At 49.5% G+C, this 24,998-nt stretch overlaps 1 protein-coding gene across 1 annotated transcript in view; it reads left to right on the top strand.

Moving 5' to 3' along the window:
* The first annotated feature begins 333 nt into the window (after positions 1-333).
* The window catches only part of WDR59 (WD repeat domain 59), a 37,384-nt gene continuing 12,719 nt past the window's right edge, over positions 334-24,998 (top strand). The window contains exons 1-18 of the mRNA XM_020797906.3: positions 334-429; positions 4,762-4,811; positions 8,554-8,689; positions 9,458-9,543; positions 9,742-9,822; positions 10,622-10,659; positions 11,876-11,964; positions 12,532-12,648; positions 13,499-13,576; positions 14,091-14,247; positions 15,427-15,506; positions 16,646-16,778; positions 17,197-17,321; positions 18,138-18,302; positions 19,112-19,207; positions 19,864-20,020; positions 22,311-22,380; positions 23,015-23,168. Of these exons, the coding sequence (XP_020653565.3) occupies positions 376-429; positions 4,762-4,811; positions 8,554-8,689; positions 9,458-9,543; positions 9,742-9,822; positions 10,622-10,659; positions 11,876-11,964; positions 12,532-12,648; positions 13,499-13,576; positions 14,091-14,247; positions 15,427-15,506; positions 16,646-16,778; positions 17,197-17,321; positions 18,138-18,302; positions 19,112-19,207; positions 19,864-20,020; positions 22,311-22,380; positions 23,015-23,168 (1,866 nt within the window). The 5' untranslated portion in view covers positions 334-375. The remainder of the gene's footprint in view (positions 430-4,761; positions 4,812-8,553; positions 8,690-9,457; positions 9,544-9,741; positions 9,823-10,621; positions 10,660-11,875; positions 11,965-12,531; positions 12,649-13,498; positions 13,577-14,090; positions 14,248-15,426; positions 15,507-16,645; positions 16,779-17,196; positions 17,322-18,137; positions 18,303-19,111; positions 19,208-19,863; positions 20,021-22,310; positions 22,381-23,014; positions 23,169-24,998) is intronic.

Here is a 24,998-nt window from a genome sequence, read left to right on the forward strand (position 1 = left end):
GTGATGCTTTAAGACTGATAGAGAGCTCAGGGGTTGAGGGAGCCAGAGGTTGAGTGTTCGAATCTCACACTGTGCCTCCTTGAGAGAGGCTGGACTTAATGTTCAAACGTAATAAATCATCATCATCATCATCATCATCATCATCATCATCATCATTATCCCTTTGCATTAGCAACCGAGCCGCGCGCTTCAAACACCAGGTCACCCAATCGGAACGAAAAGAGGGAGTGTGTGTGGCGGCTGGCTGGCCTGGCGCCTTTAAGACTACATCTCCCGGCTCCCTTAGCGCGCGTGCGCGCGTCCCCCTGACGTCACTTCCGCGTTTCCCCGTTTTCCTTCCGGCGCTGGGTTCCGCGGCTGTCCGGGCGGCCCAAGATGGCGGCGCGCTGGAGCAGCGAGAATGTGGTGGTGGAGTTCCGGGACTCGCAGGTAACGGCGCCGCCCTGGAAGGAAGGAAAGGGGGGCCCCGGGGCGGCCGGGCCCCCGTTCTCCGCCTCGGCCTCGGGTCTTTCCCAGGAGGGAGCGGGGAGCGGGCTCTCCTCTGCCGCCCCGCCCCGAGGGGGCGTTCCGTTCCTTCCAGAACTCGGACTCGTTACTTTTCTTTTTTTGGGGGGGGGGTTTGGAACGACAGCGCTCAGAGCCGTCCCCTCCCTTCCCCTTCCGCTTCCCCCTCTCCGCGGCCAGCCGTGAGTCTGAGAGACGTCGTGACCCCCCACCCCACCCCAAAGCTATTCCCCCTCCTCTTTAGAGACCCAGGACTACAAATCCCACCCTCCCCAGCGGTCTTCTACCCAGGTTCCTGACACGGATGGGCTGTGCCCCGTATGTGGTCGTGGGCAACGTGGTCGCACCCTATCCTTTTATTATGGCCTGGTGGGTTGTGGAGTAGGGCGCCGTGCTTTGTGGGCTGGGGGTGATGGGGTTTGTAGTGCAGCCTGTGCAGAGGAGGGTGGGACAGGGGCGATGGCTGCAAACATGTCGAGGCACGGGGAGCTCTGGTGGGCTTTCGTTCTCGCACCCTGGTTCATTGCTCTAGTTTATTTTAATTTTATTTGTTTATTTAATTAATTTTTATACCCCTCCTCTGGCCGACGCCACTCTGGATGGTGTACAAGATAAACTTCTACACCAGTTGTCTGACCCCATGGTCACCCTTGGGTGATGTACAACAATCGAAGCAGCAAACCCAGAAAACAGACAAATAAAAACAATTGCACATATGGCATGCAGCATACAACAATTTATTTTATTTTTATTTATTTTATTATACCCCGCCCATCTAGACAGATAGTCTACTCTGGGCGGCAAGACTTAAGACGGATGGGATGGGTCCAGGATTGTTTCCTGTGTCGGGCAATCTCCCTGGAAGATGGTGGGAATGCTTGTGGGCATAACATATCTTGACTTCAGCAAAGCCTTTGACACAGTAGCGAGCCCATGATATTCTGGGCAGCACGCTCACTAGGTGTGGGCCGAATCGGACAAGTGTCAGGCGGATCAACAGTCGGTTGCAGGATTGATCTCAGAGAGAGATTATCAAAGGATCTTCCTCTAAGGAGGAGGAAGTAGCGACTGAGACACCAGAAGGCTCAGTCCTGGGCCCAGCACATGCCCAACCTTTTTATAAATGTCTTGGATGAGCGAGTGCAGAAAATGCTTATTAAATTTGCCGATGACACAAAGTGGAGTAGGAGAGGTAGTAATTATCCAAATGATTTGTTCTGAATTCCTCCATGTGAGTTTGGGGCTTTGCTTTCTTGGTCTTAAGTACGCAGAATATCCAATCATTTTGAAATGTGCAAATCTGTATGAGTTCTGAAGTCTTGTAAATAGATCAATATATGAGCCAAATAAATCCCGTAAGCTAAAGGTGAGGATGATAGTACCCTCTTTTTGTGTTTTCCAGTAATTCCTGTTGAAATCTGGAATAATTATGTGGCAGTTTAACAACTAGCAGATTCAGACAAAATAAATTTGTTTCCTCCCCTTGAAGGGATTTTTGCTATATGAGCTTTATGCACACTCAGTGATGCGTGGAAACCATTAAAATGTGCACATTTTGCAATGTATACTTTTTGTTTTTGTTTTGTTTTTTGCTGGAAAGTTTTCTTTTGGAAAAGAGGCATGTTGTTGCAAAAAGTTGAATGTGAATTGAGACCGCTACACTGTTTTGGAAGTTTGTGAACTTTTGTGTTTAAGTGATTTGCAAACAAAGTATATCTGAAGGGAGGGAGGTAAAACCACAAATTAGATAATAGTGTAACTTGATATTAAGTTACGAATCCCATGTTTTGACTGTGCTGGAAACATCTAAGCTGAAAATGTATTTGTGGTTAATTTTGGTTTCAAAAAGTGCACAAAGCTGTCTCTCTGTTTTCCTTGAGCTTAAGAGGCTGGAGGTTTGATTTCATAAGATCTGTTACTTGCTTCCTGTTATTCAGACGTAATTGTAATAAGACATCATTGTAGCAAAGCCATTGAAAGAAGGGAAAAAGTAAAATCCTATATAAATACTGTAGACAAGAATGTGCTAACAACACAACAAGAACAGAGACCTTTTCTTAAACGTATAAACAAGCAGTTTAATGGAAGTACACATTGTCCTAAGAATTTAAAGATAAACATTTTAATTTAAAAATTATTTCCACACAGATCTTTAATTTTGTTTGAATATAACATTTAAAGCATGTTACTTGTGCTTAATTTTCCTCACTTGTTACTTGCTGGTGTCTTAGGTTACTTCCTGCAAACCTTTTCCTTATTATGAGAAACTTAGTGTTTACCTTTTTTTTTTTTTTTTTAAAAAAAATAACCCTTATTTAAATTTTATAAATCCAATTTAAAATTTTTTTAACATTCAATGGGTTCTCCCCCCATCCCGATGAGTGGCAAGGCTTCAGGCTGCTTGCATGCATGCATGGATGGACTAATGACATGTAGACCTGCATGTACAAAATGCAAGAAGGCGCAGAGTTAGGGTTTGTGCTCAGAAATGCCTTGGAGATGTTGCTTTTTTCTCTTCAACCACACTCAGCACTGAAGCCATTAGGGTTTGGGTCCCCAGGGAACAGAGCTTTGCCCCAAAATGAGCCAGAATTTCGTGCACAGAGATGTTCATTTCCTGCCCTTTCCCCAATATTGCTGCCAAGCGGTTTTAAGCTTCCTTGAGGCCTGTTTAATGGAAGGTGGTACGTAAATCTTCAGATCAGACAGATACAGTACCAAGCTCTGCCATGGGGAATCTGATTTTGCACAGCCCATGGGAGCTGTTTTCCGGGGGACTGCTGCTGCAGAGTTGGGTTGATCTTCTGAACAGAGAATGCATGAAGGTGGCTCTCACGATGGGGGCCTGTGACAAAACTTGAGACGGTTCCCAAAGCTTTTGGAAGGCTTTCTCTGGCCTTGTGTTGCTGCCTCTCTGGCTGGCATTGCAGCTGTCTGGGTGCATGTCTCCTTACAGATATTTCCGTAATGGGAGCAATTCTGCGTGCCCAAAGGCCCAGAGACTGATTGAAGAGGATCCGGTATTTGTTTTTCTTTGGGCAGCTTTTTCAAAGGTCATGAAGATGCCCTTCCCAGGAGACTTGAGCCCTTGGCAGTCTTTGGATGCTGGACTTTTCTCCTTCCAGAGCTGAGCTCATTTTCCTCTCCACCCTACATTCCTCCCACAGCTGTTATGTTTACCTACTGACCTTGCCTGTCACAGCGACAGAGAGTGTAGCAGCGAGAAGCTGGAAGGCAGTGTTTCATCCTTTCCTGATCAGACACCAGCTTGTTTGACAGTTTTCTTTCATCCTAAGCCAGACAGATTGTTATCTAGCAACATATTTTGACATCAAGCATTATTAAAACAATTTTACTGCAGTTGTACACAAGTTTACACAAATCTTTCAGTGCCCTCTGAGACATCACATACACACACAAAGCTGCAATACCATAAATTGCAAAACAAAAGGAATCTGATTTGCCAGTTGCTCACAGAGACAAACCCCTGTTGGAATAAACAAACCATTTTCCCTCTTAAGGGTGCACTACCTCTAAATATGGAATTAGGGGCTTCTATGATGAGGGCCTGAAAAAGAATAACTGTCTGCCAAGTCATGCAGTGAAATTCACAGTAGAGTGAAGATCTGAACTGTAATCCCACTGGCCAGAATTCAGCTCCTCTTTATCTCACCTTACTGGCTGTCCGTTTCTCTTTGAAGGGAGGGATTTCATGTGGCTGAACACTGAACTGGTGTGGGAATGGGTTGATTTAGCTGAACACAGCTTTGGCTGGTGAGATGCCCACATACAAAGAACTGTCATCACAGTGATCCATTTCCTTTTTAAATAGAAGTGCAATTGAACAAATACACTCTTAACTTCTGAAGGGACAAACTCGTAAATGTATTCTGTCTATAATTATTCAAATAGAATTTGCAACTCCCTCCCAAGCTGGGTGGGAAACCTGCATTCTGGACTTGCAATGATTTCCCCTGTTCTGGCAAATCATTACAAGAAGTCCAGAATGCATGTTTCCCAACCAGCTTGGGGGGGGGGGTTTGCAAAAAAACAAAACAAAAACAAAAAACAATGGGGATGGTGGGGGTGGGGAGGATTGCTGCTCCTGCTTCTGCTGATTTCAGTGGAATGCTTGATAGCAAGTGTCCATACAGTTGTGACTCTGGTTCCTAAATGTGTTTTCAATAAGCAGCTTTTGTCTGGGCTAATTAATGAGCTAATACAAAGATGTTTTTCTCTCTCTCCTGTGTTCTGCAGGCCACGGCCATGTCGGTGGACTGCCTTGGACAGCATGCGGTGCTTTCTGGGTGAGTGCCAAAGTCTTGAGGGGATAGAATTGCTGTTCCTTTTGGCAGCTGCTGGGCTTGCTGGTGAAGGTGGACGTGGAGGGCAGAGGGAAACCTCTCCCAGGCTCTTGCAAGGAGCCTGCAGGGAGGCGTCTTGTTCTCTGGGGGTGGAAGAGAAGAGAAGTGATAAATGAGCTCCAATCAGAGAGCATCAAGGAGAAAAGGACCTTGGGTGATATCAGAGAGTCTTTTTAGTCCAGGTTGATGGATGATTGATTTCTTAAATTTGTATACCATCCCATTAGTGCAGTACACTACTCTGGGCTGGTTACTGTCGGCTAAAATAGAATAATGACAACTCAAATAAAGCCAGCATAAGCAACATTCAAACAACAGTGCCGAGAGGAAAGTGACCGTTCAGGTGTTTCTGGACCGCAGTTCCCTTTGTGGAATGAATGGCCCTTTGCACCAGCTGAGCATTGAGGTTAGAGGTGGCTCATCGCTAGACCTTTTTGGGGTTTTAAGGTCCTGGCTTCAGTAGGCTATGAAATATAAGTACGTGGTTTAAAATAGTTTTCAACATTTAAATGTTTTCATAGATTTTCCACAGTTTTCAGTTGTTGTCTAGAGATCTTTTGCTATTGGCTGAAATCTAGTCACGTAAAGTTAGGCTGCATATGGGTGAGGCTGTCATCAGCTGTGGCTGGACTTTGTGAATTCCTCCCCCCCCCCCCCAAGGTGCCTGGGCTTGTCTAGGTCCTGTGGAAATCTTTGGGGAAAGTGGAAAACCCTTGCCCAATGGTTCTCCCCCCCCCTCCCGTTTCTGTTCCTCTCTTGAAAGATGTTAGATTGCTGGAATATGTTAAGCCTATTTTGAAACACGGCTCCTTGCCTGTCCAAAATGAAGAGGTGCTGACTGCGGGTAGGTGTGTCTGCCCTTTGCACATAAACCTTGCCTTTATCTTTCACATTGCCAGCATCTGAGGCCTCTCCTTCTCTTCTTGTTAGAATTGTGAATTTTGCTTTGTTCAGCTGGTGACCTTCTACTTCTCGTGATCTGATTACCTGGTGTCCTTCTCTGTGTGTGTTTTCTGAAGTCTTACCTACATGCATCTTTCCAATCTTGTTGGTTGTTTCCTCCCCCCCCCCCATGATTACACATCTCTAAGCAGCATTTAGACATGTAATTTGGGCACTGCCGTACTTCAGATTCCATGTTTGCACTGCAGGTCTGTTTGCTTTTTGTCTCGCAATCTTCTGTCTGGATCTCTTGCTTACATACATATAAATTATGTCCCCAACAATAGACACTGGACAATCAGAAGCCCTAGGACTAACGTCAGCTTTCTTGCTCCTTTTTAAGCGCAAGCATTGACTTCTAGCTCTCATGATGGCAAAGATAATTTCTGAGAGCTCAGTGAATACTTAGTGAAATCTGCAAGAAAAAAACCTTTTGAAATTGGGGGTCTTTTATGTACACTCCGTTCTGCCTTCCCTAAATCAGGCTTGGGTTCCCAACCCACATCTTATCTGTTGATGTGCTGGAACTGTAAAAACGAGGGAAGCATCTGCATAAAGAGGCCTGTGTGTATATAATGAAAGTCACCCGCAGTTGCTTGTCATCTCAAGCGCTTCATCCAATGTGTTTTTTGTTGGTGTTCAGTACACAATAAATGCAGCCTTTTGCCATAGGGTGGACCTTTTGGACATAACGTTTTGGGACAGAGTTTGATATCCACCCTTAGTCTCTTGAGCCAGGCAAGGACCCACCTTACAACTGAGTCCACTCACTCAGCAGAGCAAGGGGTCAGAGAGTTCGGCAAACCTGGGGGCCAGATTTGTTTCCCCCAAGATCTTCGGGGATGAGGTTGCCCAGACTGGCTGGCAAACGGAAAGCACGAAACTGGAAGCAGCTGGAAGGCTGGAAGTCCTTGTTTTTGGATGTTTTTAAAACCATTCACAGGGCAGGCCTGGCCTGGCCGGTCTCTGCTTCCCTCGGCTCCTGGGAACAGCTGTACCTCATTTCTTTAGATTTTACGTGTGTTTCTGTTGCTGAGGGTTTTTGGCAAGGGAACTCCTCAAACCTGCAGGGTTGGCAGAAAACGGTCTTGGAAGGCCTGGCTTTGCCTTAAGACGGTTGTGAGTAAAACTAGAGCACGAGACCTAAGCCTCCTTTCAGAGGGTCATCTTTCTTCCATCCTCCAAAAGGTCCATTTAAAACTCTCTGTCTGTAGAAGAGTAGGGTGTCCAAGTAGGCTGGACTAATCTTTTTACCCTGAGAATTCTAAAAAATTTAATGTATTCCCCCCCCCCCCCAATCCATGATGGGAACAGGATTCAGTCCTCTGTGTGCCACTTGTAGTCTTCAGGTCTGGAAACAGGTTTACCTCCTTCACCTGTTCTTTGCGGAGACTTAGGTCCTAGTTCTGGCTGGAAAGTCGTGCGTGGATGACTCTTAATGCTCGTGGGAAGCATTCTGTGCAGACGGGTCTGTCCGTCCATCCTCTCTGGCAGTCTCTGACTAGTGCATCATCACCCACTCATCGGAACTTGGTGTCCTTAAGTTTGGCACTTGATGCCTGTGCGGGCTTTCAGCCAGCACCTGGATCCTTCCTGTTCCATAAACCAGGCCAAACCCCTGGCTTCATGTCCAGCCGGCTCATTCTGCATTGGCCCAGCTTGCATTGTCTCACATAGGACTGGCGTGTCCTGCACCCTTTCACAAAAAAAATCTCAGTGCCTCCGTATCTCTGGCTTGTCTTGCATCATGACATCTTCCCTTGAACTTTTAATGAGGTGTGCTGGAGAAAATATTTAGACTTCAACCAGGGAAACTCAGGATCATATCCCTACTTAGTTCCAAGAATCTCAAGGAAAGACAGCGGGTTTGTTGCAGCCTCACCACATAAAGGGCCCGATAGATCTGTTGGATGGATCAAACAGGGTTGTTACCAACTACGTTTTGCTTCTTTAGGCTCCTTGGGGACTTGATGGTTGCAAGCATGGGGGTCATCCACCAAAACCCATTCCTCCAGATGGGTAGAAGTGTGTTGAGGGAAGGAAACAGAAGTAGAAGCTTATGCAACTTGGAGCCAGTTTGACTTCCCCTGGTTGGAGGACAGAACTGGGAGGGAGAAAAAGGTTCCTCCAACTTTGGAAGTGCCATTTAACCCTTTCAATGCTGTTGAGGTTGCTGTCAAGTCACCTCCGGCTTAGGGTGACCCCATGAATGAGCTGTCCCCAGAATGTCCCGTCCTCAACAGCCCTGCTCAGCTCTTACAGAGTAAAGGTTCTGACTTCCTTTAAGGAGTCAGTCCATCTTGTATTGGGTCTTCCTCTTTTCCTGCTGCCTCCCACCTTTCCCAGAATGATTGTCTTTTCCTGGAGAATCCTGCCTTCTCGCGATGGGGTCCAAGGGCTTTTACTGGGGCCAAAATGTGCCATCCACCGACAAGTGGACAGCCTCACCCCCCACCAACGGGGGTCCTGGAAACAGAAGGCATGTCTGCTCCAACACCATTACACAGTAAAGCCCACCTTCCAGTGTCTACCAACTGTCATGATAAGAAACATTTTGATAGTAGCCCTAAAGAGGTCCTCCTGCCTGCTTCCCCTCGTCTTTCTTTCTTGGCAGCTTTGGAGTCAAGGTGGAGCTTGTAGCTGTTCGAAAGCGTGCTGTGCTGCCCTGAGGTTTTGGAGGAACGGGGCTGTGTTTCATGGACTTTAGGGGGGTCATAACCTCTCCTGTGTCCCCTTCTTGCAGGAGGCGCTTCCTTTACATTGTGAACCTAGACGTGCCTGCCGACGGCCACCGCAAGATCGCCCGCCAGAGCAAGTGGGACATTGGAGCCGTGCAGTGGAACCCCCACGACGGCCACGCACACTTCTTCGCTGCTTCGGTAAATCTGACAGTGGCCCTGATCTTGCCCTTACGGGCCTTCCCACACTTAGATCCGTTGGGAATGGGCACATGATGGAGATCCTCCAGGTGTCTTCTCTTCTCATGAGATGGCCAAAGTATTGAAGCGTCAGCTTCAGGATCTGTCCTTCCAGTGAGCGCTCAGGGTTGATTTCCTTCAGAATTGATAGGTTTGTTCTCCTTGCAGTCCAGGGGACTCCACGTAGAGTCTCCTCCAGCACCACAATTCAAAAGCATCTGTTCTTTGGCGGTCAGCCTTCCTTCTTTATGGTCCAGCTCTCACTTCCATACATCGCTACTGGAAAAACCATAGCTTTGACTATGCAGACCTTTGTCGGCAAGGTGATGTCTCTGCTTTTTAAGATGCTGTCAAGGTTTGTCATTGCTTTCCTCCCAAGAAGGTGTCTTTTAATTTCGTGATTGCTGTCGCCATCTGCAGTGATCATGGAGCCCAAGAAGGTAAAATCTGTCACTGCCTCCATGTCTTCCCCTTCTATTTGCCAGGAGGGGATGGGGCCAGCAGCCATTTTGATGTTGAGCTTCAGACCATTTGTGGCACTCTCCTCTTTCACCCTCATTAAGAGGTTCTTTAATTCCTCCTCACTTTCTGCCATCAGAGTGGTATCATCTGCATATCGGAGGTTGTTGATCTTTCTTCCAGTAAGAGACTACTCACATTCAAAGCGACCATCTGTCTACTTGCAAAATGGTTGCGTCGTAGCTTGTCCTGTGTTCTCTTTGGTTCCAGAGCAACCAGCGAGTTGACCTATATAAATGGAAAGATGGGAACGGGGAAATCGGCACCTCCTTGCAAGGACACACGCGGGTGATCAGGTACGTCCCTGGGGAACCCCAGCCTTCTCCGTTGACCGTGGCCAAGATATTCAAGACTGGCAAAACTGTCCTTGTTGAGAACCTTAATATTGTCGTTGATGGGGACAACGTGGGTGTTAGTAACCTTGTTGACACACTTCCGTATCTGATGCCTCCTTCTCATATCTTTTCTTCCTCCTTGGTTTGTTATTTTTCTAGTGATTTGGACTGGGCGGTGTTTGAGCCAGACCTGCTGGTTACCAGTTCGGTGGACACCTACATCTACATTTGGGACATCAAGTAAGAGCAGACACAGACACACACTCCCCCATAGGGAAGGTGGTCTTGGTTTTCTGGTGGCCTAGGGAGGACGTTTCTCTGGGCTGCTTCCACTGAAATGGGAATGATTAGGAGAGTGGAGGAGCCCCTCGTAAAGTTTGTCATGTTACGTCTGGGGGGGGGAAGGGTCTTCTCTCCCAGGGTCAGGATCCACAGAGTTTCCTCTCGTCCGATGTACTAGGGTGCAAATTCTTGTGAGACTCTGCAGTGGGGACTTTATGGTGCAGTGAACTGAGTGGAACCCTGTACCCTGTACCCTCTGCCGTGCACCTAAGAAGTAGGGTGGCATAGATTAGAGGGAGCTGTGCATTTTTTAAATTCTCCTACACTGGCGAGCTCTTTGTCATGAGGAATAAAGAATGAATGCCCAAAATGTTCTCTCACAGAGAAAGTGACTTGCGGTGTCTTGACATGGCGATTGCACCTCTGCTTTCTTTCAATGTCCTCTCTATTGGGGGGGGGGGGGGGGGAACAGCTGATGTGTCTATGTATCAGCCGGGAGTTACTCCTGGTGCAGAACGTCCGGAAGACTGAAGGGGTCTGTTCTGTATAGGTCACAGCATTGAGTTTTCAGGTAGAAGCACCTGGAGTGTTGTTACCGTTTCTAACTGTTATGCACTCTGAAAGCAAGCTTCTTGAGTTGTAAAAAAAAAGGGGGGGGGAAGAAAGGCCTCCAGTTTTGATTCGGGGGGGGAATATTTGGGGAAATGTTAACTTAGGTAGAGGTACATGTTCTTACGCAAATCTTGCTATGTTTCAGAGACACTCGGAAACCCACAGTCTCCCTCTCTGCAGTCGGTAAGTACCTACTTGGGGGCTGGTTAATTGGAATCCTGGATTCATGGGCTTGAGCGCTCCTTCCTTCCTGCTGCTGTTCTCTCCCTGAGCAAAGATTGTGGGCATGAGAGATTCCGCCGTCAGGCAGATTTTTCCTTCCAGGGACGTTTAGGTGGCCGCTCAATGCCTCTGTTTTCCCTTTCACAGACATCCCATCGTTCATTCTCTTGTTATCCTGAAAATAAGACCTAACCTGAAAATAAGCCCTAGTATGATTTTTCAGGATGCTCGTAATATAAGCCCTACCCCAAAAATAAGCCCCAATTGAGTGAAACCCTGCCCTCCACCCTTGTGCAGCAACCAGAAGATGACGTGACTGTATTTGGTTGTAGATGGTTGTACATGAAAAAAAATAATAAAACATCCCCTGAAAATAAGCCCTAATGCTTCTGTTGGAGCAAAAATTAATATAAGACCCTGTCTTCTTTTTGGGGAAACATGGTGTTGAGTATCGCTTGCAGAGTAGAGACTGAAAGAGTGAAATGCTGAGAACAAAAGAGTATTTATGGTGGGAAAGGGGAGAGAGGTGGAATAAGATTGCATACAATTTTGGGGTGTGCTTCGGTACTAAAAAGAAACTGTGGTCTTATGCTCTGGAACAGGGAGATCTCGGTGCTGTGTCTGTTTTGCAGCAACATTTAGTCATGAGTAGCCAACGGGTGTTACGCGCGTCTTTCTTTGGCACAATCTATGCTAGTTTGGGGTTACCTCTGGACAAGCTCAGGAAGGCAAAACAGATCTGACTGTGGCCTAACGCCAAGCTAAGGTCCTCCTTGGGATCCTGAGTAAGGGAGTAATTGCACCATGGCATAGAGCAGAGCGTGCAGGCCGAAGGGCCCCCACTATCCGTTCTGGCAAGGCCAGAAGCTTGACTGTCCCAGCGGTGGGCCTCGGGGGAGCAGCGTGAGGTCCTGGGTGGCCCTGCTCCGGTGTGGTGGCTGCTGCGCATCACATCGGGTGGCAGCCGATTCCCTGAAAGCAGTGTTGGCCCCTAGCGTATCTGCTGTTGATTATTCTGCCTCGGGAAGCCGTGGGGCCCCACCATGGTTCTGAAGGATCCGTCCTTTGCTTTGGTTGCTGGGCTGTCATACCTACTGTGCTTCTTTTCTGTTGTTGATGTTCCATTTCCGGAAGAGGGGGTCCCAGTGACTTCTGCTGCTGTGCTTCTTCTGTGCAGCTGGAGCCTCCCAAGTCAAGTGGAATAAGAAGAATGCGAACTGCCTGGCGACCAGCCATGACGGAGACGTGCGTATTTGGGACAAGCGGGTGAGTCAGCGTGGCCCTCGCTTTTCTGCTTGCCCGTAAGAAAAGAGCCAGAGAAATGTCTGGATTCTAACATGGTGATCATCCCGATGCTGAAACTGAGACCGTCCTACTTTGGGCCCATCCTGAGAAGGCAAAGGATTCTCTGGAGAAGACGGTGATGCTGGGAGAGGGTGGAAGGCAGCAGGGAAAGAGGAAGACTCAATACGAGATGGACGGGCTCCCTAAAGGAAGCCAGAACCTGGAGTCTACAAGAGCTGATCATAGGGAGTCGCCATAAGCTGGGGGTGACGTGACAGCACGTAACGACAGCAATCCCGTTTTGGCAACACACAGAGAAGCATGAGGGCTGTTGCTTCGGCTGTGTAACACTTGTTGTGTGATTGAAATGTTGTGCTTCCAAGCTGCTTCTGCCTAGGCTTGGGTTCAGCATTCTCTCCGCTAACCAGCACTAGCAGTCCCTGCATCCAGGCTGCCCATGCTCCGTGGGTTCTGGTGCAGAACGGATGGAACTCAGCCTCCTCCTCCTCCTTCGCAGAATCGCATTTCAAGCAAACTTTCTCTTTGTAGAAACCAGGCACCGCGGTGGAGTATCTGGCGGCGCATCTCTCTAAAATACACGGCCTGGACTGGCACCCCGACAACGAAAATGTTTTGGCCACCTCCAGCCAGGATAACTCTGTCAGGGTAGGTAAGGTGAATCGAGTTGGGCTGGGCTCCGTTCTAGGGCTGTGGATCTTTGCTTTCCAGGATGGGAGAGCTGGCCCCTTGCACCTCCTGGTCTTTGTGATCCCCTGGGAAGAGAGAGAACAGTGTACAGAGACTCCGTGTGTGGAAGCTAGATCTTCCTATATGTTTTGTGTCCCCTCATTCCTCGATAGCTCATGTTTCCATCCCTATAGAAAGCACCACACTCCTTGAAACACAGCTGGGATTCTGGCCCCCCCATGGATGGCCCTTGGCCACCTCTAAACTGTTTTGAGGGAGAGCCCTGCCTAAAGTCTGTTGTGAGGTTGCCGAAGCATGGATGAGGTTAGGAAGGTTTTCCCCCGCACTTTATAACGTTGTTCTTTGCTGGCTGAAACTTTTCTTCATGCCTGGATGAGTCTCGGAGCTGATAGAAAACCTGGCCGCCTGTCTGAAGGGCAGACCCTCTTCATTGACAAAAGGGATTGACTGGAGAAGGGAAGGGTCCAGTGAGGTCATCTAGAAGCGGCCTGGACTTTCAAAGGAGGGACAGAGCCTCAAGATACGGTGGCCAGACATCCGCATCTTATCCTAGTAGTAGATGCTGAAAAGGAACAGGAAAGCTTGGACCTTAAAAATAAAAATAAAAAACCTGTGAAGAGCCACAGATTCCTGAGTGGGATGTTGTTCCAAGTAGCCCTTCTACCCCTTTGCTGAAATTCTCAACCTACAGACCTGCAGCTCCATTAATCTTGTGGTGATTCCGTTGTGTTGTGATCTCCCAGGGTGTGTGTTTTGCTGTTCTTAAGCCTCCTTCTCCTGAGCTGGCTTGTTGTCTCTTTTGTTGAAGTTCTGGGATTACCGACAACCCCGAAAATACCTCAACATCCTAGCCTGTCAGGTTCCGGTCTGGAAAGCGAGATACACGGTAAGGACGGCCACCTGCAACGCCTTCCCCCTGGTTCTGCTGGAACGGCTAAAAGAGACTCTGGGCCGAGGCTTGCCTTACTTTGTGAGTTAGGGACGAGAACGGCCGCCCAGTTAAAGGAAACATTCTTGCTTAACTCATTCCGTTTGCAGAAGGAAGCTGTGAATCAATTGGGCATCTTACAGATAGACCCATAGTAGAAGGAGTCCCTCTTTTTCTCTCTCCCAGATGGAGAGCCTTTAAAAAAAATAGATAGTCCCTGTAATCTGAAGGGGTTGTTGAGGATAATTTAAATCGCTTTCTTGACTGATCACAGCACTGTTTCAGTTTACCAAAAGGCTTTGAATTAATTAGTTTAAGCTAACCTTTCCAACCGAGCGTCTTTGGGTGCGAGAGCAGGTGAATTCCACCTAGGCATCACGCGTTAGGATGGTTTTTCCTTTCGTTTTAGTTTCTACATTTCCGAGTTTCCGGGCTGTGTGCTGAGCCGCTAATCTCTTGTCTCCTTTTCCAGCCTTTTAGCAACGGGCTGGTGACGGTCATGGTGCCCCAGCTGCGAAGGGAGAATAGCCTGTTACTCTGGAACGTCTTTGACCTGAACACGCCGGTCCATACCTTTGTCGGACACGATGACGTGGTGCTGGAATTCCAGTGGAGGAAGCAAAAGGAAGGTGCGTTCTAGACGGGGCCAAGCAGGACCTTAAAGGAAGTGCTCCCCCCCCCCCGCATTGCAGACTTGTGCAGGACATCTGGAAGTAGCGACAGCGCCGTGTTCCAAGAAATCAGCTTGAAACCCTGTTTTTACACAAGGGAGGTGATCAGGCTGGAGGAAAATAGGTATACAGTGTTTGCTTTCGTGTCACGTGTGCTGTGAGAGCTTGCATCCCAGGTAAATGTCCTTACACTCAAACTGCAAAAAAACATTCAGGGGTGCTGTATTTGGGTCAGATTTGGGTGGTGGTGAGGCCCCTCAGCCCCATAGTGAGTCTTTGGTTGTTTGTACTCCGTTGTGGCCAGAAGAGGTGGAGAACTTAACAGTACAAAGGAAAATGTTTTGTTATTATAAAAAGAAAAGGGGGAAAATCCTTCTCAGGTATGTTTTTATTTGTGGCTCACCAGAGCGAGCAGCAGAACCCTTGCCGGTAACATTTTTGTGAGCTAAAATATGCAGACTGAAACGAAACACAGTTGTGCCTCTAGCCAGTGGGTGTGGGGGATCCTAGGGGGAATCTCTTCTTCTGACCCGGAAACCCTCTTTCTTCCCATCTTCCCCAGTCCTTTGTCTAGTGCTAGCCTGGCTGAGAAGTCAGAACGTTTTCTGCAGATACGAAGGCAGACGCCTGTTTCCAGAAATGAGAAGTCTGTAGGAGGTGAAGAGTCAGTCTTGGAAGGATGAGCCCTTTAAGGGCTGAGATTTGAAATATTTGAACATGGGTTTCCCTTACATGCCTGAGCCTTTGAGAATAAGTGGTAGGGCTTTGGGTCTTCCTGCAACCCTTTGTCCTTTCCCCGTCACAGGCAGGCACAGAGTGCATGAGGGAGCAAAAAGCAAATTTGCATAATTTATGCTGACTGCAGTACGAGACATGCGAAGCGTGGAGGCCACTGATGACAATGGCGTGGTACGCAGGCATTGTTCGGGAATCGCTTCGTCGCAAGCGGCATTCATGTCGGCCATGAGCCAGAGAAAGACCTCTGGAGGCTTTTTTTTCCCCCTCAAGGGACGGCCACTTCAGCCGCATCCCGCTCAAAGCCCAACTTCCCTTTGCCTTTTGCCCGCTTCGAAGGTCAAGGCAAATAGGCTGCTTTGAGCTCTTTGCTCTGAAATGCCTTCCCTCTCCTCCTTACAGGGTCCAAAGACTACCAGCTGGTCACCTGGTCGCGGGACCAGACACTCCGGATGTGGCGTGTGGACGGCCAGCTGCAGCGGGTAGGTATGGTGGCTGGCGGATCCTGGCCCGCTTGCCAGCTTGAGGGGACCGAAATCCAGAAAGACAGGATGCGTCTGGTCAGCCCTGCCCTCGAGACCAGACCTTCTAGGCCTACCTCTTGTGGATTAGCTAGGGAACCTCCTCGTGGCCTCCTCAGTGGGTTAGCTGGAATTTTAACTTGTGATCCTGCCGGACCATCCCTTCAGGCTGGCCAGAATCCCCGAAAAAGCTCATCAGACCCAGTGCAAAGGGGACGTCTGGCAATAGCCATAGGTTCCCATCTTCATTAGCCTTTTTGTCATGTAGCCAGAAAGCTTTCCCTTAGGTTATCGCCTCCACTTGCCTGACTGCAGCCCTGAATCCCTTCTGCTTTGTCTTCTCTTGGCGGCCCTTGCTCTTCTCTGCGGCAGTTGTTCCGCAGTTCCTGAGAGAGGGATCGCATCCTTGGGTCTTTTTTGCTTCTTTGCCCGGCTTCCTTCCAGTGTGAACTCACTCCCACCAAATTGGGGGAGGAGGCAGGGTGGCAGACCAACATGCCTGCCTTGATGATGAGGATGATGATCACCAGCAGGGCCCTGGGGTGCAGGTGGTGGGTCCCTTTGCGCTGTTTCAGCAGCGGAGATTAGAATGGTACAACTGGAATGGGAAATCCACACCCTCTCTGCAGAGAATAGCAGAGCTGGAAGGGGCTGCCCAGAGGCAGTGCACGGCTCAGCTCTTGTGCGGAGTGAACATCTGAGGAGCCAGGAGGCAGCTGGTCTCAGTCTTTTAAGCATTGTAAGAACAGGGTGCGTAGGAAGGGGGGTGTATGGGAGAGCGAGGTGAGAAAAGAAAGAGGAGATCTTGCAGAGTCATACAGATGTCACCGGAGAGAGTCTCCTTACATGTCTCAGCAGTAATATTGACTTGTCTTGGTAGACGTGGCAATGATGGAGGAATGCTGTCCCTCTTGCAAAGGAAGGCTACGTGAGCTGTTCTGGGCCTGCAGCGTCCCCCAGGGGTACCCTGTTCCTCTTTCAGAATCCTCCGTTGCTCCCAGTCTTTTTGGCCACAAAAGACAGACGGACACCACCTTCCTGGGCTCAACCTGCCTTCAGTGGGATTCTGCTTGACTGTGTTTTGCTTCCTCTTGTTCCAGCTGTGCTCTAATGATCTCCTGGACGGCGTGGAGGAGCTGATGGATGGCATTTCTCTCCTGCCCGAACCTGACAAGGCTCTCCCTCCCCACGATGCTGAGCCCCAGCAGAACTCCAACCCGGGAGAAGACGAAGGTGAGACGTGTTGATCGCGGGGGACAGCTGTTCTCCCACCTTGTAAAAGTGCCAGAGTCCTCTTCGGAGCTGGGAAAGAAAGATAGAATTCCATATTTGCTCCATGAACCCTTCCTCCTCAGCACCACCCCCGTCCCTTCCCACTCCATGGCCTTCCGAGGGGTGTATTTATTCATTTATTGCATTTATATTCAGGCTTTCTCCCCATAGGGGACCCAGGGCAGATCACAACAGTTAAAAGCATACAAGAAGAACAGGTTGAACATACCATACAAAACTGTACATTAAGAATCAATTAAACATTGGCCGAGATTAAAGGCAGTGCTAAAAGCATGTAAAACAACGTGCTTTTAGCATGGATATCTCCAGGGGTTTGCTTCCTCTGGTCCCACCAAGTGCTCCGTTTTCTCCATGACAGCCTCAAAAGAAGAGTCCCAGAAAAGCCTCCTGGTGGGGAAAAAGCTGGACCAGCTTGGGCTGCCCCAGACCTTGCAGCAAGAATTCTCCCTCATCAACGTCCAGATCCGAAATGTCAACATGGAGGTGAGGAGCAAGCGGCTTTCTCCACGGGGACGCTTGTGCTTGAGAATTTGGACGGGATGAGGCCCCGCCTGCTGTTTCCTGGGGAATGCTTGGCTTTCTCTTCCCCAACAATGCAGCAGCTCTTCTCCCTCGTAGGCAGCTTTGGCAGTGAAGCTGCTTCTTAGTTTGCTCACCATAATTCCATTTCTTTTCCAAGCAGTAGACACATCTGCCTTTTTTTCATTCACATCTGAACACTGAAAGGTGGGCATGAACCGCTGGTTGGTCCATTTTGGTCCAGTTTTCATCCGAACCTGAGTTCAGCTCTTCCCAGCCCCGCCTCCTCCGGCGGGCGCCCACTCAGAGGCCGTGCTGGACGTGGCCCTGGCTCTGAGTGGGCAACCGCTGGAAGAGGCGGGACTTTGAAGCGCCCGGCTCCTGCTTGGATGAAAAACGAACAGGCACGAACCACCATTTGTCCCCACTTCTAGTTGTGCGCCTTCAAGCAAGGACTTTGTTTCTTGTTAGAGACTTAGTCGGATGTGCTGCATGAATCCGTATTGTTAGTTAGAGTTCTAAAAGGGTCCAAGCCGATAGGCAGTTTTGTTCTCATGCTCAGGCATTTTTCCTTCAAGTAAGATGACAGCAATGCAGGGAGAAGAACCTGCCTGGCGCTCTCCTAATCTCTCTCTGTGTGTGTGTGTGTGTGTCTGTGTGTGTCTGTGTGTGTCTGTGTGTCTGTGTGTGTGTGTGTGTGTCTGTGTGTGTCTGTGTGTGTCTGTGTGTCTGTGTGTCTGTGTGTCTGTGTGTCTGTGTCTGTGTCTGGGGCTTTGACAGATGGACGCCGTGAATCGCAGCTGCACAGTTTCAGTCCACTGCAGCAACCACAGGGTCAAGATGCTGGTGATGTTCCCCGCCCAGTACCCCAACAATGCTGCCCCTTCCTTCCAGTTTGTCAACCAGACCACCATCCCTTCCACCATGAAGGCCAAGCTGCTGAAGGTGAGGGGGGCTCCCTGTGACCGTCGGGAGGGGAGGCGGGCAGAAGGCGGTGGAGCTCTTGAACACTGAAGGTGGGCCTATTTGTGTGCTGTACCCCCCCCCAAAAGAAAGAACAATGTCTGATTATTATTTGTTTGCTTGTATCCCGTCTTGGTCCCAGTGAAGGATCTCAGGGCAGCAAATCGCAGCGAAGATATTAATAATAAAATGCAATTAAACCTTAAAAAAATAACCCAATCTAATTTTGAATGATTAAAAACACCACGGAAAACACATTGCACCCCTTCGTTAAAAACAGATAGGGAAGGTTTCTACCTGCTGGCGGAAGGAGTGAAGGGAGAAGGCCAGCTTAGCCTTGTGTGGAAGAGAAGTTCCACAGATTGGGGTTAGCTCCCAAAAATGCCCCCTCTTGAATCCTCACGAAATGTGCCTGCCTTTGATGGCAGGACAGAGAGAAGGCCCTGCCTCGAAGCCCCTGGTTGTTGGTGGGCGGGATTACACGGAAAGGCACATTCCTTCACAGAGCTGGACCCAAGCTTTAGTTGGGCTTGACACGTCACAGCCAACGTTTTGAACCGAGCCTGAAAACAGACGGGCAGCCGGTGAAGCAGCTGTAAGGATTCCCTGCCACCAGCTCCAATCAGCCGTCTGGCTGCAGGGTTTGGAGCCGGCTTCAAAGGCTGGCCCACGGAGGACACGTTCCCGAGAAATCTGTGCTGTCTTGGGTGGCTTCCTCTGTTTTGGAGGCTTGTTTTGAACCGACAGTTCCAGATCACGGGGAAGCCACCCAAAATGATTCAAACTTTCAGATCTTGAAGGACACGTCCATGCAGAAGGTGAAGCGGAACCAGTGCTGCCTGGAGCCCTGCCTGCGCCAGCTGGTCTCTTGCCTGGAGTCTGTTGTGGTAAGAAAGGACTTGTTCCCCCTTGGGGTTCATTCCTGCTTTTTGTCTCAATACTCGCTTTTATTCCTGCATTTGAACCTTGACCCTCTTCTTCGGAGGAGGCTGAGACTGAGTTCCAGGACTTTGCAGCCACTGTGGTAGGAAACTTTGTGGCCCGCCCTTCCTGTTCCATGGTGTTCAAAGCATCCCAGAGAGAGAGAGAGGGGGGGAGGGAGAGGGAGGGAGGAAGAGGTGAACAGTAGCGCTCTTCGTCTGTCGGTCCCCCAAGCAGAACTCTTGGAGGACTGAGGGATGAACAGACAGCTTGAACAAGGACTTGGCAGGTAAAAACTTCCAAGACGCTTAGAAAGGAGACAGCACACTTAACTCTCTTGAGGTAAGAACTTGGGGCGGGGGGAAACGGCTTTAAGCCACTCGGAACTGCCTCCCCATTTGGGTCAGTGTGGCCTCCTCTTCTTGATGGCGATTCAGAGGCAGAAAGAGGCCGTTTTCCGCAGAAAGGCTGGGTGTGTGTGTGTTGAACTGTGTCCCCTCTGCCGCAGAGCCGTGGTGCTTCCCCAGCTGAGGGGCCCCGGGGGATTCCCATCATGCTGAATCCAGATGTGTTGGGAGAAACATCCTCAGCGCCTGCCTTTCTCTGCCTTTGTGTGTTTCAGAACCAGGAAGACAGTTCTTCTGCCAACCCATATGCCCTCCCAAACTCCGTCACGCCGCCTTTGCCGACTTTCGCCCGGGTCTCGAATGCCTACGGTTCCTACCAGGATTCCAACATCCCGTTCCCACGGACCTCTGGAGCCAGGTTCTGTGGGGCAGGTGGGTTGAGCCTTAGCTAGATGATTAACCCTGCGTCGGGTCCAGACCCCTGGCAAGGACCCATCATGGTGGCTGCAGCTGAGAGAGGGGCGTCCCAACATCCTTTGAGATGTTGCCCTGTCCGTCAGCCATCACGTAAGTGCCCAATATAGCGCTGTTGCTGATTAGTTGTATAGGGAAGGAAACTGCTCCCTTATTCTGGGGTCCGTTGGTCCAGTATAGCCAGCTCTGACGGACAGCAGTCTCCGTGGTTTCAGACAGGGCTCTTTCCTAGCTGTACCTGGAGATTCCCTGGTATTCCCCAGGAATCTTTCCTCCTCCCAAGTCCAAACCAGGAATCACCTTGCTTAGCTTGCAATGTCGGGTAGAGATTGGTTCTGTTCAAGGTGGCCTGCACAACTCTGTGTCCAGGCACAGGAAGCCATTTGCACGGCTCCTAGAGAAACGTGATGCTCCTGGAGGTAAGTATGCCCGCTTTTCTGCCAGCGTCCCATGAGATCTTGGTCCTAGCTTCTAGGACTGGGATAAAACTGGCAAGTTTGTGCACGTTTCTTAGCTCAGTCTTTTAAATGCTGTTTTTAGGTGCACCCCCATTTTTTATTTAAAAAAAAAGAGAACATGTTTGAGGCATGGCAGGAATTGGTAGTTTCATCAGCAGGCAGAACCCTAAAACTCTTAAACTGCAGTACTGCAGTGAAAACTCTACTTACAACCTGGGTTCACTCCCAGGTAAGCAGCTCAAAGTTCACTCAGCCTTTCATCTTTCCGAGACTGGTAAATGGAGTACCCAGCTTGCGAGAGGGGAGGGATGATGTGTCGCCTGCATAATTAAATTGTAGACCACCCATAGAGTGCAGTCAGCACACTCAACGTTGTGCAAAACGTCTGCACTTCGTATCCTTTCCCAACTGTCTTGTCTCCTGTGAAGAAGAACCACGTCTGCTGATTTGTAGGCCACATCTTGAATTCCTGCAGGAAGTGCTCTGAGACCATAAGGGTCTTGCGGTTGCTCAGGCCCATCTTTGGACACACCAGACACCCACCTGTCTGGCACAGTGAAGCTCAGAGGAGAGGCACAGGCTGCCTTCGCTGAAGGAATCTCACTCCTTGAGGAGCCCTTCAGAAGTTCCAAAGCTCCCTGGAACGACACTTTAAAACCACTGGGCTAAAATTAACTGATACAAGGGAAGGGAGGGGGAGGAAAACAGCCTTGATCGCTGAGGAGTGAATGCAGCTTTGACAGTCGGGGTGGGTGGAGACCAATTAGATCCCGGTACCCTTCTTCAGCTACTTTGTTCCAGTTGTGGGGGAGAGGCAATGGTGGGAAGACTTGCCGTGCGAACTTTTTTAAAAAATTAAGATGTTTCATAAGACGTGGATTAATAAAACAGTGTATGAGGCAGAGCGCACCTAACAGGATTAAGAAAAGAGTGGTGGTCATCTGTCTCAGTGTAAGTGTGCATTTACTAAGTGTGCGTTTTCACATGTAATGTTAATGTTTTGCTGAGACAGCTATGAAGGAAATAAATAAAGGCAGAGTTAACGAAAACCTCACAGTCTTTAAAACTCTGTGACAGCTTTGATGGGAAAGAAAGGTCAAAGTTAGCCAAGGTCTTTGTTGATACGTCCACAGCTATCTCCTCCCCGCTGTTCTGCAATTAATCTCTCAGTAGTCGTCTGATAATGCTTGGCTTTTGAGCCAGACACTAGCTAAGTAAACGGCGACGTGTTTCCTATGTTTAATATTTTTTTTAAAAAAATAGAAGTAGTAAACACAGCACTAAAATGTCACAATGCTGGTACCCAATATAGATGAGGCAGCTTGAACAAGGATTTGTTATGCATTTACTCACACACCTATTTCCTTTTTTTTCCACCTGCAAAACACGGGGAAAGGCAATACACAGCCAAGCAAGTAGAGTGGTCAAGAATCTCAGTGTATCTTTTGGGATTTCCCTTCATGACTGACTCGATGGCCAGAACAGCCATTAAGCTGCTTGCTCAGATAATAACTCTGCAGGCGGGTGTAAGATCCTGGGCTTAATCAGAGTTGACAAACATAGGGAATGAGGGAATAATGGACTAATATTCCCTTATTCCTCCTCTCTCCCTGGAAAAAAATGCACGCCCTTCTTGTATGTTCTCTCCGGTTAGAACCGGTGTGAGAAAAGCATGGAACGACCATTTTCCGGTTTATGCTCATCTCTTTCTAGAAACGCTACCAACCTTTATTTCTGCCTGTGTTCTTGAGCTCAGGGTTGTGTGTGTGTGTCTTTTCTCTTTCCCCCAGGTTACTTGGTGTACTTCACACGGCCGATGACGATGCATCGTGCGGTCTCGCCTACAGAACCAACTCCCCGGTGAGTAAGTATAGAGGGAGCTGCAGGAAATTAACTGGGAAGGGAGGTGAATTTTTCTTTTAAATGTTGTTTTTAAGAAGAACTAATAGAATGATTTATTGAAGCCATCTGTGAGTTGAGCCTTCAGAGGGTGATGCTTCGGTTCCTAGACTTCTCATGTTATAACCCTGTTTGGTGATGGAGGGCTCTGATGTGTCTCTGAAGTCCTTCTTAATGTCCCGTTTTTCATGCTCTGGCTGCATAACCCAGGTTCTCTTCAGGAAATAGGATGTGTGGAGCTTTGCAAAGCTCCCTAGCAGAACCTGTGCTTTTCATGCCAAAGATGTCAGGCTGATTTGCTGGGCTCTTGGGTCCTTTAACTGAGACTGGACAGACAGACAGACACAGACACAGACACAGACACAGACACAGACACAGACACAGACACACACACACACAGACACACACACACACACACACACACACACACACACACACACACACACACACACACACACACACACACACACACACACACACACAGAGGCCACGTTTGGTGGAAGGCAACTGCCGAGCTTTGTGGCCGACCTCGGGTGCTCCCATGTGGGTATGACTCCACAAGCCCCACGTTCAGAGCTGTGTTTCCTGTGTCCAGATCCCTGTCGGCTCTCTCCGCCTACCATAGCGGTCTCATCACTCCCATGAAGATCCGGACGGAGACACCCGGCAACTTGCGCTTGTACGGCGGGAGCCCCACCCGCAGCGAGAAGGAGCAAGTCTCCATCAGCTCCTTCTACTACAAGGAGCGGGTAAGCCTTTGGTCAGTGGAACGTCTCCCCGCCTCGTCTTGGGTCGTGTAGGGAAAGCCTGCCGGCCCTCCGCAGTCCGGCGTTTGTTCCTCCTGCCCTGCAGCAGAGCCACCCCGGGGGACCCAAGGCCTCGGAGAAGCCGGTGGGCTAAGGCAGTGCGGTCCCACTCCCCTGTTGAGCAGTCTCTGTGTTCGTTCTAGGCTTCCTCTCCAGAAAAGTTCAGAGGCGTTGAGGGCCTGGGGCACCTTTTCTTGCTTCTCTCCCCCCCCCCCCCCCCGCAGTCCCTCGTCCGAGTGGCGGCCAGTGCCAAAAATGCTGTAAGGGTCCCTTCTCACCGGTGTGACTTTTGGGGTGCAAAGCAGTAACAGATGTGGGGCGCACACAGCTTGCAGGGGGGGTTCATTTTGGAGCCAGGGAGGCTTCTAGCAGGGCAGAGCCTTGTCTCTCTAGACGGTCCTTAGGGTTTGCAGAGGCTGTCGCAGTGCGCTTTTCGTGGCTCATTACCTGGAGCCACAGGTGTTGGTTAAGGTTCTAAGGCAATCCTGCCCCATCCAGATGGCTCTGGTCCCATCCTGAGGAGGCGTAGACTCTTGCTGTATGAAGCCTTCTGGGATGTCACTGTGATTTCCATCCCGGCAGAGAGCAGGGTCTGCTTCCCTGTTATTGACCTGTGGCTCAAGAAGACTCTTTTGAAGCCCAGTCAAAAAGACGTCCGTGCTGTTTTACCCCCTAGGAAGCCGGTGTACTTGCCGTTGGAAGTTTGAGGCTTGTTTTGGTCTGGTGCGGAAGGGAACCCAGCGATGCTCTGGGCTTCCCTTGACCAAAGACGAGGAGGGGAAAGAGTTAGGCGTAGAGTCAAAAACCCCACCGTAGCATGCAGGCACGTCATCTCTGATCACACTAAGGCAGAAGATCCTCCTTGGGATCTCCACATTCCTTGGGAGGCTGGACTTGCAAGGGGCTCGTTGAGAAAAGTGGTATTTGTTAACGTGTTTGCTAGGGGTTGCAAAGGAGGAGCACTTCCTACGGCGGAGGGGCCCTAACTCACAGTCGCTTTAAACATTTCTTGTGCCTCTGAGTCAGTGCTCTAGCATGTAGCCGGAACTGTAGGAAATCTGGAGGAAAATGGTTGGGAATGGCCTGCCCAGAGACCCTCGAAACTGCCTTTTCCACCTGCGCCCGGGCGATGAGCAGAGGGCCTTTTCCTGCCTTTTGGGCCACCTCGGTGGGGCTTTTCTGCCCAGGAGGGGATGTTGGAGAGTACCCTGTGCTCTGGTGCTGTCAGTATGAAGGCCGGTAGCCTGAACCCTCCAGGAACGGGCCTCTAGGCATCCCTTTGCAATAGCTGGCTGGCAGAAGATCCTCTAATGCAGGGCCTCCCACCCTTCCTCAAGACTCTGTATTCACCCCTCTATTTTCTGTCTGATCGGATTGTGGATTCTAGGACATGAGTAGGTGAATGTGGAGAATCCCAGAGTCCCTTTTCCACCCCAGTGCTCCCTGGGAGGCACACCAGTCCCCGTAGATGTGCAAAAATCTTCTCAGGGTGCGGGAGTGCATGCAGTTCGGGAAGTCTGCTCCTGATTTTGGGTTTTTTCCCCTTCTTTTAAGTTGTGAGCACTCTTTGGAAGCAGGGAGTGGGTCACTCTTGCATCCTTTGTTAGAGAACCGTTCTGCCTGGGCTAATTACACAAGATAAGTATGTTTCTGCAGCCCATAATCATTGCCTGTTACGTAGGCTTCACAGCAAGTAAGAATCTGTGGCAATGAAACCCCCATCTAGACTGCTTTTTGGCTGTCATCACCAAAGCACACCCTGGAGGGTTGTGT

Source organism: Pogona vitticeps, chromosome 10 (assembly GCF_051106095.1).
Source record: "Pogona vitticeps strain Pit_001003342236 chromosome 10, PviZW2.1, whole genome shotgun sequence".
Taxonomy (NCBI): Eukaryota; Metazoa; Chordata; class Lepidosauria; order Squamata; family Agamidae; genus Pogona; species Pogona vitticeps.